The 16520-nt window shown below is 45.0% G+C and overlaps 1 protein-coding gene across 1 annotated transcript in view; it reads right to left on the bottom strand.

Annotated features, from left to right (window-relative positions):
• Nucleotides 1-16520, bottom strand: part of LOC115125028 (collagen alpha-1(XI) chain-like) — a 255449-nt gene that overhangs the window by 227247 nt on the left and 11682 nt on the right. The window contains 1 exon segment of the mRNA XM_065006101.1: nt 6802-6966. Within this exon segment, the coding sequence (XP_064862173.1) occupies nt 6802-6966 (165 nt within the window).

Here is a 16520-nt window from a genome sequence, read left to right as displayed (position 1 = left end):
ATCCCTACAGTGTAGGCCATATTCTATCCCTACAGTGTAGGCCCTATTCTATCCCTACAGTGTAGGCCCTATTCTATCCCTACAGTGTAGGCCCTATTCTATCCCTACAGTGTAGGCCCTATTCTATCCCTACAGTGTAGGCCATATTCTATCCCTACAGTGTAGGCCCTATTCTATCCCTACAGTGTAGGCCATATTCTATCCCTACAGTGTAGGCCCTATTCTATCCCTACAGTGTAGGCCCTATTCTATCTCTACAGTGTAGGCCCTATTCTATCCCTACAGTGTAGGCCCTATTCTATCCCTACAGTGTAGGCCCTATTCTATCCCTACAGTGTAGGCCCTAATCTCTCAGCTAATCATCTATCTCTACAGTGTAGGCCCTATTCTATCCCTACAGTGTAGGCCATATTCTATCCCTACAGTGTAGGCCCTATTCTATCCCTACAGTGTAGGCCCTATTCTATCCCTACAGTGTAGGCCCTAATCTCTCAGCTAATCATCTATCCCTACAGTGTAGGTCATATTCTATCCCTACAGTGTAGGCCATATTCTATCCCTACAGTGTAGGCCCTATTCTATCTCTACAGTGTAGGCCCTAATCTCTCAGCTAATCATCTATCCCTACAGTGTAGGCCCTATTCTATCTCTACAGTGTAGGCCCTATTCTATCCCTACAGTGTAGGCCATATTCTATCTCTACAGTGTAGGCCCTATTCTATCCCTACAGTGTAGGCCCTATTCTATCCCTACAGTGTAGGCCATATTCTATCCCTACAGTGTAGGCCATATTCTATCTCTACAGTGTAGGCCCTATTCTATCCCTACAGTGTAGGCCCTATTCTATCCCTACAGTGTAGGCCATATTCTATCTCTACAGTGTAGGCCCTATTCTATCTCTACAGTGTAGGCCCTATTCTATCCCTACAGTGTAGGCCATATTCTATCTCTACAGTGTAGGCCCTATTCTATCTCTACAGTGTAGGCCATATTCTATCTCTACAGTGTAGGCCATATTCTATCTCTACAGTGTAGGCCATATTCTATCTCTACAGTGTAGGCCATATTCTATCTCTACAGTGTAGGCCATATTCTATCTCTACAGTGTAGGCCATATTCTATCTCTACAGTGTAGGCCCTATTCTATCCCTACAGTGTAGGCCATATTCTATCTCTACAGTGTAGGCCCTAATCTCTCAGCTAATCATCTATCCCTACAGTGTAGGTCATATTCTATCCCTACAGTGTAGGCCCTAATCTCTCAGCTAATCATCTATCCCTACAGTGTAGGCCCTATTCTATCCCTACAGTGTAGGCCCTAATCTCTCAGCTAATCATCTATCTCTACAGTGTAGGCCCTATTCTATCTCTACAGTGTAGGCCCTATTCTATCCCTACAGTGTAGGCCCTATTCTATCCCTACAGGGTAGGCCCTATTCTATCTCTACAGTGTAGGCCATATTCTATCTCTACAGTGTAGGCCATATTCTATCTCTACAGTGTAGGCCATATTCTATCTCTACAGTGTAGGCCATATTCTATCTCTACAGTGTAGGCCATATTCTATCTCTACAGTGTAGGCCCTATTCTATCCCTACAGTGTAGGCCATATTCTATCTCTACAGTGTAGGCCCTAATCTCTCAGCTAATCATCTATCCCTACAGTGTAGGCCCTATTCTATCCCTACAGTGTAGGCCATATTCTATCTCTACAGTGTAGGCCCTATTCTATCTCTACAGGGTAGGCCCTATTCTATCCCTACAGTGTAGGCCCTATTCTATCCCTAAAGTGTAGGTCATATTCTATCTATCCATTAATCTCTACAGTGTAGGTCATATTCTATCCCTACAGTGTAGGCCCTATTCTATCTCTACAGTGTAGGCCCTATTCTATCCCTACAGTGTAGGCCATATTCTATCTCTACAGTGTAGGCCCTATTCTATCTCTACAGTGTAGGCCCTATTCTATCCCTACAGTGTAGGCCATATTCTATCTCTACAGTGTAGGCCCTATTCTATCTCTACAGTGTAGGCCATATTCTATCTCTACAGTGTAGGCCATATTCTATCTCTACAGTGTAGGCCATATTCTATCTCTACAGTGTAGGCCATATTCTATCTCTACAGTGTAGGCCATATTCTATCTCTACAGTGTAGGCCCTATTCTATCCCTACAGTGTAGGCCATATTCTATCTCTACAGTGTAGGCCCTAATCTCTCAGCTAATCATCTATCCCTACAGTGTAGGTCATATTCTATCCCTACAGTGTAGGCCCTAATCTCTCAGCTAATCATCTATCCCTACAGTGTAGGCCCTATTCTATCCCTACAGTGTAGGCCCTAATCTCTCAGCTAATCATCTATCTCTACAGTGTAGGCCCTATTCTATCTCTACAGTGTAGGCCCTATTCTATCCCTACAGTGTAGGCCCTATTCTATCCCTACAGGGTAGGCCCTATTCTATCTCTACAGTGTAGGCCATATTCTATCTCTACAGTGTAGGCCATATTCTATCTCTACAGTGTAGGCCATATTCTATCTCTACAGTGTAGGCCATATTCTATCTCTACAGTGTAGGCCATATTCTATCTCTACAGTGTAGGCCCTATTCTATCCCTACAGTGTAGGCCATATTCTATCTCTACAGTGTAGGCCCTAATCTCTCAGCTAATCATCTATCCCTACAGTGTAGGCCCTATTCTATCCCTACAGTGTAGGCCATATTCTATCTCTACAGTGTAGGCCCTATTCTATCTCTACAGGGTAGGCCCTATTCTATCCCTACAGTGTAGGCCCTATTCTATCCCTAAAGTGTAGGTCATATTCTATCTATCCATTAATCTCTACAGTGTAGGTCATATTCTATCCCTACAGTGTAGGCCCTATTCTATCTCTACAGTGTAGGCCCTATTCTATCCCTACAGTGTAGGTCATATTCTATCCCTACAGTGTAGGCCCTAATCTCTCAGCTAATCATCTATCCCTACAGTGTAGGCCCTATTCTATCCCTACAGTGTAGGCCCTATTCTATCTCTACAGTGTAGGCCCTATTCTATCCCTACAGTGTAGGCCCTATTCTATCTCTACAGTGTAGGCCCTATTCTATCCCTACAGTGTAGGCCCTATTCTATCCCTACAGTGTAGGCCCTATTCTATCTCTACAGTGTAGGCCCTATTCTATCCCTACAGTGTAGGTCATATTCTATCCCTACAGTGTAGGCCCTAATCTCTCAGCTATTCATCTATCCCTACAGTGTAGGCCCTAATCTCTCAGCTAATCATCTATCTCTACAGTGTAGGCCCTATTCTATCCCTACAGTGTAGGCCCTAATCTATCCCTACAGTGTAGGCCCTAATCTATCCCTACAGTGTAGGCCCTATTCTATCTCTACAGTGTAGGTCATATTCTATCCCTACAGTGTAGGCCCTAATCTCTCAGCTAATCATCTATCCCTACAGTGTAGGCCCTATTCTATCTCTACAGTGTAGGCCCTATTATATCCCTACAGTGTAGGTCATATTCTATCCCTACAGTGTAGGCCCTAATCTCTCAGCTATTCATCTATCCCTACAGTGTAGGCCCTATTCTATCCCTACAGTGTAGGCCCTATTCTATCCCTACAGGGTAGGCCCTATTCTATCCCTACAGTATAGGCCCTATTCTATCCCTACAGTGTAGGCCCTATTCTATCTCTACAGTGTAGGCCCTATTCTATCCCTACAGTGTAGGCCCTAATCTCTCAGCTAATCATCTATCTCTACAGTGTAGGCCCTATTCTATCTCTACAGTGTAGGCCCTATTCTATCCCTACAGTGTAGGCCCTATTCTATCCCTACAGGGTAGGCCCTATTCTATCTCTACAGTGTAGGCCCTAATCTCTCAGCTAATCATCTATCCCTACAGTGTAGGCCCTATTCTATCCCTACAGGGTAGGCCCTATTCTATCTCTACAGTGTAGGCCCTATTCTATCTCTACAGTGTAGGCCCTATTCTATCCCTACAGGGTAGGCCCTATTCTATCTCTACAGTGTAGGCCCTATTCTATCTCTACAGTGTAGGCCCTAATCTATCCCTACAGTGTAGGCCCTATTCTATCTCTACAGTGTAGGCCCTAATCTCTCAGCTATTCATCTATCTCTACAGTGTAGGCCCTATTCTATCTCTACAGTGTAGGCCCTAATCTATCCCTACAGTGTAGGCCCTATTCTATCTCTACAGTGTAGGCCCTAATCTCTCAGCTATTCATCTATCTCTACAGTGTAGGCCCTAATCTCTCAGCTATTCATCTATCTCTACAGTGTAGGCCCTATTCTATCCCTACAGTGTAGGCCCTAATCTCTCAGCTATTCTATCTCTACAGTGTAGGCCCTAATCTCTCAGGTAATCATCTCTACAGGGTACATGCTGTGCTTGCTGTATTCACACACTAAACATCTCGATTCCACCAATGGATAGAACTGAAACGTTTTCCACATCTATAGACAGTGTTTTGTACCGCTACAGCTATTGACCTAGTTGTTGTATTCCTTTTGTTGTTCAATCAATCCAATTTCAAATCAAATGTATTTATATAGGCCTTCGTACATCAGCTGATATCTCAAAGTGCTGGCCTAAAACCCCAAAACAGCAAGCAATGCAGGTGTAGAAGCACGGTGGCTCGGAAAAACTCCCCTAGAAAGGCCAAAACCTAGGAAGAAACCTAGAGATGCAGGGGTAGAAGCACGGTGGCTAGGAAAAACTTCCCTAGAAAGGCCAAAACCTAGGAAGAAACCTAGAGATGCAGGTGTAGAAGCACAGTGGCTAGGAAAAACTCCCCTAGAAAGGCAGGAACCTAGGAAGAAACCTAGAGATGCAGGTGTAGAAGCACGGTGGCTCGGAAAAACTCCCCTAGAAAGGCCAGAACCTAGGAAGAAACCTAGAGATGCAGGTGTAGAAGCACGGTGGCTCGGAAAAACTCCCCTGGAAAGGCCAAAACCTAGGAAGAAACCTAGAGATGCAGGTGTAGAAGCACGGTGGCTAGGAAGAACTCCCCTAGAAAGGCCAAAACCTAGGAAGAAACCTAGAGATGCAGGTGTAGAAGCACGGTGGCTAGGAAAAACTCCCCTAGAAAGGCAGGAACCTAGGAAGAAACCTAGAGATGCAGGTGTAGAAGCACAGTGGCTAGGAAAAACTCCCCTAGAAAGGCAGGAACCTAGGAAGAAACCTAGAGATGCAGGTGTAGAAGCACGGTGGCTAGGAACAACTCCCCTAGAAAGGCCAAAACCTAGGAAGAAACCTAGAGATGCAGGTGTAGAAGCACAGTGGCTAGGAAAACCTCCCCTAGAAAGGCAGGAACCTAGGAAGAAACCTAGAGATGCAGGTGTAGAAGCACGGTGGCTAGGAAAAACTCCCCTAGAAAGGCCAAAACCTAGGAAGAAACCTAGAGAGGAACCAGGCTATGAGGGGTGGGACAGTCCTCTGTTGATTTATTGTCAATACTGTGGATTATCTGGTTTAAACAGTAAGCAGTTTAGGACAGTAGATTAGGACAGTAGATTAGGACAGTAGTTTAGGACTGTAGTTTAGGACAGTAGATTAGGACAGTAGCTGAGGACAGTAGTCTAGGACAATAGTTTAGGACAGCAGGTTAGGACAGTAGCTGAGGACAGTAGTTTAGGACAGTAGATTAGGACAGTAGTTTAGGACAGTAGATTAGGACAGTAGTTTAGGACTGTAGTTTAGGACAGTAGTTTAGGACAGTAGCTGAGGACAGTAGATTAGGACAGTAGCTTAGGACAGTAGATTAGGACAGTAGTTTAGGACAGTAGATTAGGACAGTAGTTTAGGACAGTATCTTAGGACAGTAGTTTAGGACAGTAGATTAGGACAGTAGTTTAGGACAGTAGATTAGGACAGTATCTTAGGACAGTAGATTAGGACAGTAGTTTAGGACAGTAGATTAGGACAGTAGTTTAGGACAGTAGTTTAGGACAGTAGTTTAGGACAGTAGATTAGGACAGTAGTTTAGGACAGTAGATTAGGACAGTAGTTTAGGACAGTAGTTTAGGACAGTAGTTTAGGACAGTAGATTAGGACAGTAGTTTAGGACAGTCTTTTAGGACAGTAGTTTAGGACAGTAGATTAGGACTGTAGATTAGGACAGTAGATTAGGACAGTAGATTAGGACTGTAGTTTAGGACAGTAGCATCTATGGAGACCCCTTGGAAGTGTCCAAAATGGCACCCTATTCCCAATGAGGCGCACTACATAGGGAATAGGGATGCGGTGCCATCTGGAATTCAAACACTATCGAAGATGTCTCTGTCTTTCTAAAATGGCCTTGAACTTGGATGTGTTTGTCAATGGTGCGCCGCCCTAAGGAACCAGGCTCTAAGGGAACCTAGAGAGAGAACCTGCTCCAGAGCGCTCAGGACCTCAGACTGTCAATCAAGATTCCCATAGGATGATGTAATACAGCCTGGAGTCGAACCAGGAACTGTAGTGACGCCTCTAAGCATTGAGATGCAGAGCCTTTAGACCGCTGTGCCACTTGGGAGCGTGTGGAAAATCAATTTACGTGCGGTTTGATGTGTCTGTGTTTGCGTGTGTGTGTGTTTGTGTGTGTGTGTGTGTGTGTGTGTGTATGTGTGCGCGTGTGTGCGCACGAGTGTGTGTGTTTGCGTGTGTGTGTGTGTGTGTGTGTGTGTGTGTGTGTGTGTATGTATGTGTGTGTGTGCGCGTGTGTGTGTGTGTGTGTGTGTGTGTGTGTGTGTGTGTGTGTGTGTGTGTGTGTGCGTCTGTTTCCAGATCGGTTAAGTCACCTGGGAAGAGGTGCATGCTGGGAGCGCTGATCTGGGCCTGCTTCCCCACGCGGAAGGCTATGTCAGGTTTAGATCCTCTCCGGTGAGAGCAGAAGCCCGTGACTTTACGGACGCCATCCGGAGAGCTGTGGAAGTCCAGAGCCTTGAGTACATCCACTGGGTCAGCTGTGAAGAGAGGAGAGGGACAAGTGTTTTGTAATTTATAAATAAAGAGTTTGTTCATATGGGAGCAGTATAGCAAATATACTGTATTGTCAATTTTTTAATATTTTTTTATACCTCAGGGGTGAGGATTTAGTATCCTCTTTATAGCTTTGACCTCAAGAGGTTAAGTACAACAAAAAAAGGAGTTTCATAAAAGCACAAACCCATAAAAGCAAATATTACTCCCTTTAATCTAGCATGAAAGCTATTAAATGAATATATATAGCTTTCACCTCACAGTTGAAGTATATTACTGTTGTAATTACCAGTATTACCTATCAACTACATTTTAAGTAGTGGTAGAACTGAAGCATGAAAAGGACAGGAAATTCACATGAGCACCACAATGTCTACTCCCACACACCCTTGTGCTCTACCAAGGTTTTCCAGCACACAGCTTTGGATCGGGCCGTCTGTTTGTAGCAGTAGCTCGGTTGCTTTGCCATAGAACAACACTCAACAAAAAGGATGGAGGTTTGACGTTTTCCAAGAAGATGGACATGTTTTATCACACCACTAGATGGTTTTAAGAAGAGAAAATCTACCGATACGGCCACCAGTGTTTTTATGCAGAAACCTGGGCGGTGGGCCTGTAAAGATGATTAGGGGCCATCTAATCGGTTTAATAGCCCCCCCCGCCTATATGGGGTCCACTCTACAAAACCACAGTTACAGACCCACAGGGAGGGAGGTTAAGAGAGGGGGGAGACAGAGAGAGAGAGAGAGAGAGAGAGAGAGAGAGAGAGAGAGAGAGAGAGAGAGAGACAGAGACAGAGAGAGAAAGAGAGAGAGAGACTGCAGAGAGAGAGAGAGACAGAGAGAGAAGGAGAGAGACTGCAGAGGGAGTGAGTGAAGGAGGGAGGGAGAGGAAGAGGGGGAGACAGAGAGAGCAGGGGGAAAGAGGAAGTGGGGGAGAGAGAGGTAGGGAGGGAGGGGTAGATGGGGGAGACAGGGAGAGACCATGGGGGGGGAGAGAGAGAGAGAGAGAGAGAGAGAGAGAGAGACTGCAGAGGGAGGGAGGGAGGGAGGGAGAGGGGGAGGGAGGGAGAGGGGGAGACAGGGAGGGACCATGGGGGAGTGAGAAAGGGAAAGAGAGAGAGAGAGAGAGAGTTGGAGAGTGTGAGAGAGAGGGATAAAACGCCTTTGGGTCTGCAACAGTAGGGTTGAGGTTTTACAGGCAATTTAACACCACTGAGAACCTTTCCTATTAAATGGAAAAGGAACTGAAGGAGTGTCTTTTGTTGTTTCATACACTGTTACAACTGTTACACATACTATGGTCTGTGTCTCTCTCTCTAATTCTCTCTCTCTCTCCTGTTCCTCTCACTATCACTCTCCTTTTTCTATCTCTCTCTCAACTGACTAGCTGTATCAGCAAAGACGAGAGGAATTCTCTAACTATTTAATTGACTTAGTTCCCCTCCCTCCCTCCCCCGAGGGTCACAGTGATATACAGTATGGTTATGGGGAATTTCAAGCAGGCTAATAGCAGGACTAGGTTTTAAAGGAGCCGTACGCACAGGGGGTCTCTTCACTACTCACGAATACATTGAAAACGTCCCACATGGAACCAACCCATAGGCCTCTGCTCAAAAGTAGTGCACTATATATAGGGAATAGGATGCCATAGGGCTCTGGTCTAAAGTAGTGAACTATACATAGAGAATAGGATGCCATAGGGCTCTGGTCTAAAGTAGTGAACTATATAGGGAATAGGATGCCATAGGGCTCTGGTCTAAAGTAGTGCACTGTGTAGGGAATAGGATGCCATAGGGCTCTGGTCTAAAGTAGTGAACTATATAGGGAATAGGATGCAATTTGGGACGCAGGCATTGACAACGTTCCAGTAACCAGATGATTTGTGTGGATCCTTTTCTAAAGGGAGACCGTATATAGACGTGTCTCTACTGTTACTGAAGGATCAGCTCACTAAGGATCATGGTCCAAACACAGTGGTGATGAGGGCCTGAGAGGGCCTGAGAGGGCCTGAGAGAGAGGGCCTGAGAGAGAGGGCCTGAGAGGGCCTGAGAGGGAGGGCCTGAGAGGGCCTGAGAGAGAGGGCCTGAGAGGGCCTGAGAGAGAGGGCCTGAGAGAGAGGGCCTGAGACGGCCTGAGAGGGCCTGAGAGAGAGGGCCTGAGAGGGAGGGCCTGAGAGAGAGGGCCTGAGAGGGAGGGCCTGAGAGAGAGGGCCTGAGAGAGAGGGCCTGAGAGAGAGGGCCTGAGAGGGCCTGAGAGGGAGGGCCTGAGAGAGAGGGCCTGAGAGAGAGTGCCTGAGAGGGCCTGAGAGGGCCTGAGAGAGAGGGCCTGAGAGAGAGGGCCTGAGAGAGAGGGCCTGAGGGGTATATATATATAGTGCACTACTTTAGACCAGTGCCCTATTCCCTATATAGTGCACTACTTTAGACCAGTGCCCTATTCCCTATATAGTGCACTACTTTAGACCAGTGCCCTATTCCCTATATAGTGCACTACTTTAGACCAGAGCCCTATTCCCTATATAGTGCACTTTGTTTGGAATGCAGCCCTTGTCTCTGAACCCCTCATCTTATAAGACAAAACTAAACCCAGAATAAATATGTTTTTAAAATGATCCTTCAGCCATCCAGCCATCCAGCCATCCCCAACAACATGGGGTAATCTTGTCTGGACAGAAAGAAAAATAAACTAATGTCACCCTAAAACAAACCGTATACAGGGGCGGACTGGCCATAGGGCATTTCCGGGCAAATGCCAGATGGGCTGGTCCATTTTTAACCCAGTGGATCAGTCTAAATTATGGTGTAAAAGTATTATAGTATTATTATATGGAGAATAATGGGGGGGCACGAGTGGAAAAAAATGGTCTCAGTCCATCCCTTACATCATCCTTATGTCACCCCTATGTCATCCTTATGTCACCCTTATGTCACCCCTCTGTCCTTCTGTTACCGGGTCAACGGACAGGAAGCAGCGCCTTCCAAAGTATAATAAATAACAATAATAAAGTAACACGATCCGACAAGAATGGAGTCTTCCGAAGTCTCTCTAGTCTGGTCGCATAAAGGCTTCATAGAAAGACAACTAGAAGGAGGAATTTAACATGCAATCTCACTGCATTGATGATAAAGATCAGCGGGGTTCTCAGACAGTTGGATTCATTGAAAGAATAGAAACCTAACGGGTTTAGTCCCAAATATCACTCAAAGAAGAATCTAGAGGAAACGGAAGGGTACTCCCCCATTCACATCGACAGGGGGGAGTGGGTCAAGGGCTTCAAGTTCCTCAGTGTCAACATCACTAAGGATCTATCGTAGACAAAACACGACGACGCCTCTTTCCCATCAGGAGGAAGAAAAGATTTGGCGTGGGGCCCTCGGATCCTCTTAGAAGTTCTACAGCTACACCATCGAGAGCATCTTGACTGGCTGCATCACTGCTTGGCATCTGACCGCAAGGCGGTACAGAGGGTGGTGAGTACGGCCCAGTACATCACTGGGGCCGACCCGCCTGTCATCCAGGACCTCTATACCAGGCGGTGTCAGAGGAACGCACCGAAACATTGTCAAAGACTCCAGCCACCCAAGTCACAGACTGTTCTCTCTGCCACCGATGCACCAAGTCTGGAGCCGACACGACCCTGAACAGCTTCTACCCCCACGCCATAAGACCGCGACCCTGAACAGCTTCTACCCCCAGAAGACCGTTAAATGGTTAGTTAATTAACCAAATAACTACCTGCATTGACATTTTTTTTGCACAAACATTGTTTTGACTCATCACATACACTGCTGCTACTGTTTAAAATCTGTCACTTTACACCTACCTATATGTACATATCTACCTCAATTACCTCATACCCCTGCACATTGACTCAGCACTGGTACCTGTTAGTCTACACCTGTTGTTAATGTCACTTTACCCCTACCTATATGTACATATCTACCTCAATTACCTCGTACCCCTGCACATTGACTCAGCACTGGTACCTGTTAGTCTACACCTGTTGTTAATGTCACTTTACCCCTACCTATATGTACATATCTACCTCAATTACCTCTGCCCCTGCACATTGACTCAGCACTGGTACCTGTTAGTCTATACCTGTTGTTAATGTCACTTTACCCCTACCTATATGTACATATCTACCTCAATTACCTCTACCCTGCACATTGACTCAGCACTGGTACCTGTTAGTCTACACCTGTTGTTAATGTCACTTTACCCCTACCTATATGTACATATCTACCTCAATTACCTCATACCCCTGCACATTGACTCAGCACTGGTACCTGTTAGTCTACACCTGTTGTTAATGTCACTTTACCCCTACCTATATGTACATATCTACCTCAATTACCTCGTACCCCTGCACATTGACTCAGCACTGGTACCTGTTAGTCTATACCTGTTGTTAATGTCACTTTACCCCTACCTATATGTACATATCTACCTCCAATTACCTCGTACCCTGCACATTGACTCAGCACTGGTACCTGTTAGTCTACACCTGTTGTTAATGTCACTTTACCCTACCTATATGTACATATCTACCTCAATTACCTCATGCCCCTGCACATTGACTCAGCACTGGTACCTGTTAGTCTACACCTGTTGTTAATGTCACTTTACCCCTACCTATATGTACATATCTACCTCAATTACCTCATACCCCTGCACATTGACTCAGCACTGGTACCTGTTAGTCTACACCTGTTGTTAATGTCACTTTACCCCTACCTATATGTACATATCTACCTCAATTACCTCGTACCCCTGCACATTGACTCAGCACTGGTACCTGTTAGTCTATACCTGTTGTTAATGTCACTTTACCCCTACCTATATGTACATATCTACCTCAATTACCTCGTACCCCTGCACATTGACTCAGCACTGGTACCTGTTAGTCTACACCTGTTGTTAATGTCACTTTACCCCTACCTATATGTACATATCTACCTCAATTACCTCATACCCCTGCACATTGACTCAGCACTGGTACCTGTTAGTCTACACCTGTTGTTAATGTCACTTTACCCCTACCTATATGTACATATCTACCTCAATTACCTCGTACCCCTGCACATTGACTCAGCACTGGTACCTGTTAGTCTACACCTGTTGTTAATGTCACTTTACCCCTACCTATATGTACATATCTACCTCAATTACCTCATACCCTGCACATTGACTCAGCACTGGTACCTGTTAGTCTACACCTGTTGTTAATGTCACTTTACCCCTACCTATATGTACATATCTACCTCAATTACCTCCACCCCTGCACATTGACTCAGCACTGGTACCTGTTAGTCTACACCTGTTGTTAATGTCACTTTACCCCTACCTATATGTACATATCTACCTCAATTACCTCATACCCCTGCACATTGACTCAGCACTGGTACCTGTTAGTCTACACCTGTTGTTAATGTCACTTTACCCCTACCTATATGTACATATCTACCTCAATTACCTCGCACCCTGCACATTGACTCAGCACTGGTACCTGTTAGTCTATACCTGTTGTTAATGTCACTTTACCCCTACCTATATGTACATATCTACCTCAATTACCTCGCACCCCTGCACATTGACTCAGCACTGGTACCTGTTAGTCTACACCTGTTGTTAATGTCACTTTACCCCTACCTATATGTACATATCTACCTCAATTACCTCGTACCCTGCACATTGACTCAGCACTGGTACCTGTTAGTCTACACCTGTTGTTAATGTCACTTTACCCCTACCTATATGTACATATCTACCTCAATTACCTCATACCCCTGCACATTGACTCAGCACTGGTACCTGTTAGTCTACACCTGTTGTTAATGTCACTTTACCCCTACCTATATGTACATATCTACCTCAATTACCTCGTACCCCTGCACATTGACTCAGCACTGGTACCTGTTAGTCTACACCTGTTGTTAATGTCACTTTACCCCTACCTATATGTACATATCTACCTCAATTACCTCGTACCCCTGCACATTGACTCAGCACTGGTACCTGTTAGTCTACACCTGTTGTTAATGTCACTTTACCCCTACCTATATGTACATATCTACCTCAATTACCTCGTACCCCTGCACATTGACTCAGCACTGGTACCTGTTAGTCTATACCTGTTGTTAATGTCACTTTACCCCTACCTATATGTACATATCTACCTCTCAATTACCTCGTACCCCTGCACATTGACTCAGCACTGGTACCTGTTAGTCTACACCTGTTGTTAATGTCACTTTACCCCTACCTATATGTACATATCTACCTCAATTACCTCGCCCCTGCACATTGACTCAGCACTGGTACCTGTTAGTCTACACCTGTTGTTAATGTCACTTTACCCCTACCTATATGTACATATCTACCTCAATTACCTCATACCCTGCACATTGACTCAGCACTGGTACCTGTTAGTCTACACCTGTTGTTAATGTCACTTTACCCCTACCTATATGTACATATCTACCTCAATTACCTCGTACCCCTGCACATTGACTCAGCACTGGTACCTGTTAGTCTACACCTGTTGTTAATGTCACTTTACCCCTACCTATATGTACATATCTACCTCAATTACCTCGTACCCCTGCACATTGACTCAGCACTGGTACCTGTTAGTCTACACCTGTTGTTAATGTCACTTTACCCCTACCTATATGTACATATCTACCTCAATTACCTCGTACCCCCTGCACATTGACTCAGCACTGGTACCTGTTAGTCTACACCTGTTGTTAATGTCACTTTACCCCTACCTATATGTACATATCTACCTCAATTACCTCATACCCCTGCACATTGACTCAGCACTGGTACCTGTTAGTCTACACCTGTTGTTAATGTCACTTTACCCCTACCTATATGTACATATCTACCTCAATTACCTGTACCCCTGCACATTGACTCAGCACTGGTACCTGTTAGTCTACACCTGTTGTTAATGTCACTTTACCCCTACCTATATGTACATATCTACCTCAATTACCTCGTACCCTGCACATTGACTCAGCACTGGTACCTGTTAGTCTACACCTGTTGTTAATGTCACTTTACCCCTACCTATATGTACATATCTACCTCAATTACCTCGTACCCCTGCACATTGACTCAGCACTGGTACCTGTTAGTCTACACCTGTTGTTAATGTCACTTTACCCCTACCTATATGTACATATCTACCTCAATTACCTCGTGCCCCTGCACATTGACTCAGCACTGGTACCTGTTAGTCTACACCTGTTGTTAATGTCACTTTACCCCTACCTATATGTACATATCTACCTCAATTACCTCGTGCCCCTGCACATTGACTCAGCACTGGTACCTGTTAGTCTACACCTGTTGTTAATGTCACTTTACCCCTACCTATATGTACATATCTACCTCAATTACCTCGTACCCCTGCACATTGACTCAGCACTGGTACCTGTTAGTCTACACCTGTTGTTACCCCTACCTATATGTACATATCTACCTTTACCTCGTACCCCTGCACATTGACTCAGCATGTACCTGTTAGTCTACACCTGTTGTTAATGTACTTTACCCCTACCTATATGTACATATCTACCTCAATTACCTCGTACCCCTGCACATTGACTCAGCACTGGTACCTGTTAGTCTATACCTGTTGTTAATGTCACTTTACCCCTACCTATATGTACATATCTACCTCAATTACCTCGTACCCCTGCACATTGACTCAGCACTGGTACCTGTTAGTCTATACCTGTTGTTAATGTCACTTTACCCCTACCTATATGTACATATCTACCTCAATTACCTCGTACCCCTGCACATTGACTCAGCACTGGTACCTGTTAGTCTATACCTGTTGTTAATGTCACTTTACCCCTACCTATATGTACATATCTACCTCAATTACCTCGTACCCCTGCACATTGACTCAGCACTGGTACCTGTTAGTCTACACCTGTTGTTAATGTCACTTTACCCCTACCTATATGTACATATCTACCTCAATTACCTCGTACCCCTGCACATTGACTCAGCACTGGTACCTGTTAGTCTACACCTGTTGTTAATGTCACTTTACCCCTACCTATATGTACATATCTACCTCAATTACCTCGTACCCCCTGCACATTGGCTCAGCACTGGTACCTGTTAGTCTACACCTGTTGTTAATGTCACTTTACCCTACCTATATGTACATATCTACCTCAATTACCTCGTACCCCTGCACATTGACTCAGCACTGGTACCTGTTAGTCTATACCTGTTGTTAATGTCACTTTACCCCTACCTATATGTACATATCTACCTCAATTACCTCGTACCCCTGCACATTGACTCAGCACTGGTACCTGTTAGTCTATACCTGTTGTTAATGTCACTTTACCCCTACCTATATGTACATATCTACCTCAATTACCTCGTACCCCTGCACATTGGCTCAGCACTGGTACCTGTTAGTCTACACCTGTTGTTAATGTCACTTTACCCCTACCTATATGTACATATCTACCTCAATTACCTCGTACCCCTGCACATTGACTCAGCACTGGTACCTGTTAGTCTACACCTGTTGTTAATGTCACTTTACCCCTACCTATATGTACATATCTACCTCAATTACCTCATACCCCTGCACATTGACTCAGCACTGGTACCTGTTAGTCTACACCTGTTGTTTATGACAAATAACATTTGATTTTATTTGAATTTATTATTATTTTTATTTTTTATTAACTATTATTATTTATTTATTTTATTCTTATTGACAATATTCTCACTATATGAAGATAAAAACAGTGCTAATCTCAGAGTGTTTGGATCTGTTAACAGTGGTAAGTCGCTCTGGATAAGAGCGTCTGCTAAATGACTTAAATGTAAATGAAGTAGTATAGGTCTTTGTAGATCTAAAGATAGACCTGAGGAATTTAATATGCAATCTTCTGATGGAGGAAATCTTACTCAAAGAAGGAATTTAATAAGTGACCTGACTGAAGGGGTGATACAAGCTAATGGGGTTCTCAGTGTGTTGAATCCCCACTGACCAAGTTAAAGTAACCGGAAGACGTTTCGATCCTACTCTGCTCTGCCTCTCTCTCTCTCTCCCTCCCTCTTCTTCTCTCTCCCTCTCCCTCTCTCTCTCTCTCCCTCCCTCTTCCTCTCTCTCTCTCCCTCCCTCTTCCTCTCTCTCTCTCACTCCCTCTTCCTCTCTCTCTCTCCCTCCCTCTTCCTCTCTCTCTCTCCCTCCCTCTTCCTCTCTCTCCCTCTTCCTCTCTCTCTCTCTCTCTCCCTCTTCCTCTCTCTCTCTCCCTCCCTCTTCCTCTCTCTCTCTCTCCCTCTTCCCTCTCTCTCCCTCTTCCTCTCTCTCTCCCTCCCTCCCTCTTCCTCTCTCTCCCTCCCTCCCTCTTCCCTCTCTCTCTCTCCCTCCCTCTTCCTCTCTCTCTCTCCCTCCCTCTTCCTCTCTCTCTCTCCCTCCCTCTTCCTCTCTCTCTCTCTCCCTCCCTCTTCCTCTCTCTCTCCCTCCCTCTTCCTCTCTCTCTCTC

This window comes from Oncorhynchus nerka, linkage group LG20 (genome assembly GCF_034236695.1).
Source record: "Oncorhynchus nerka isolate Pitt River linkage group LG20, Oner_Uvic_2.0, whole genome shotgun sequence".
NCBI classification, from domain to species: domain Eukaryota; kingdom Metazoa; phylum Chordata; class Actinopteri; order Salmoniformes; family Salmonidae; genus Oncorhynchus; species Oncorhynchus nerka.
Note: the sequence above shows the minus strand (reverse complement) of the source record. Positions and strands in the feature narration are given on the sequence as shown.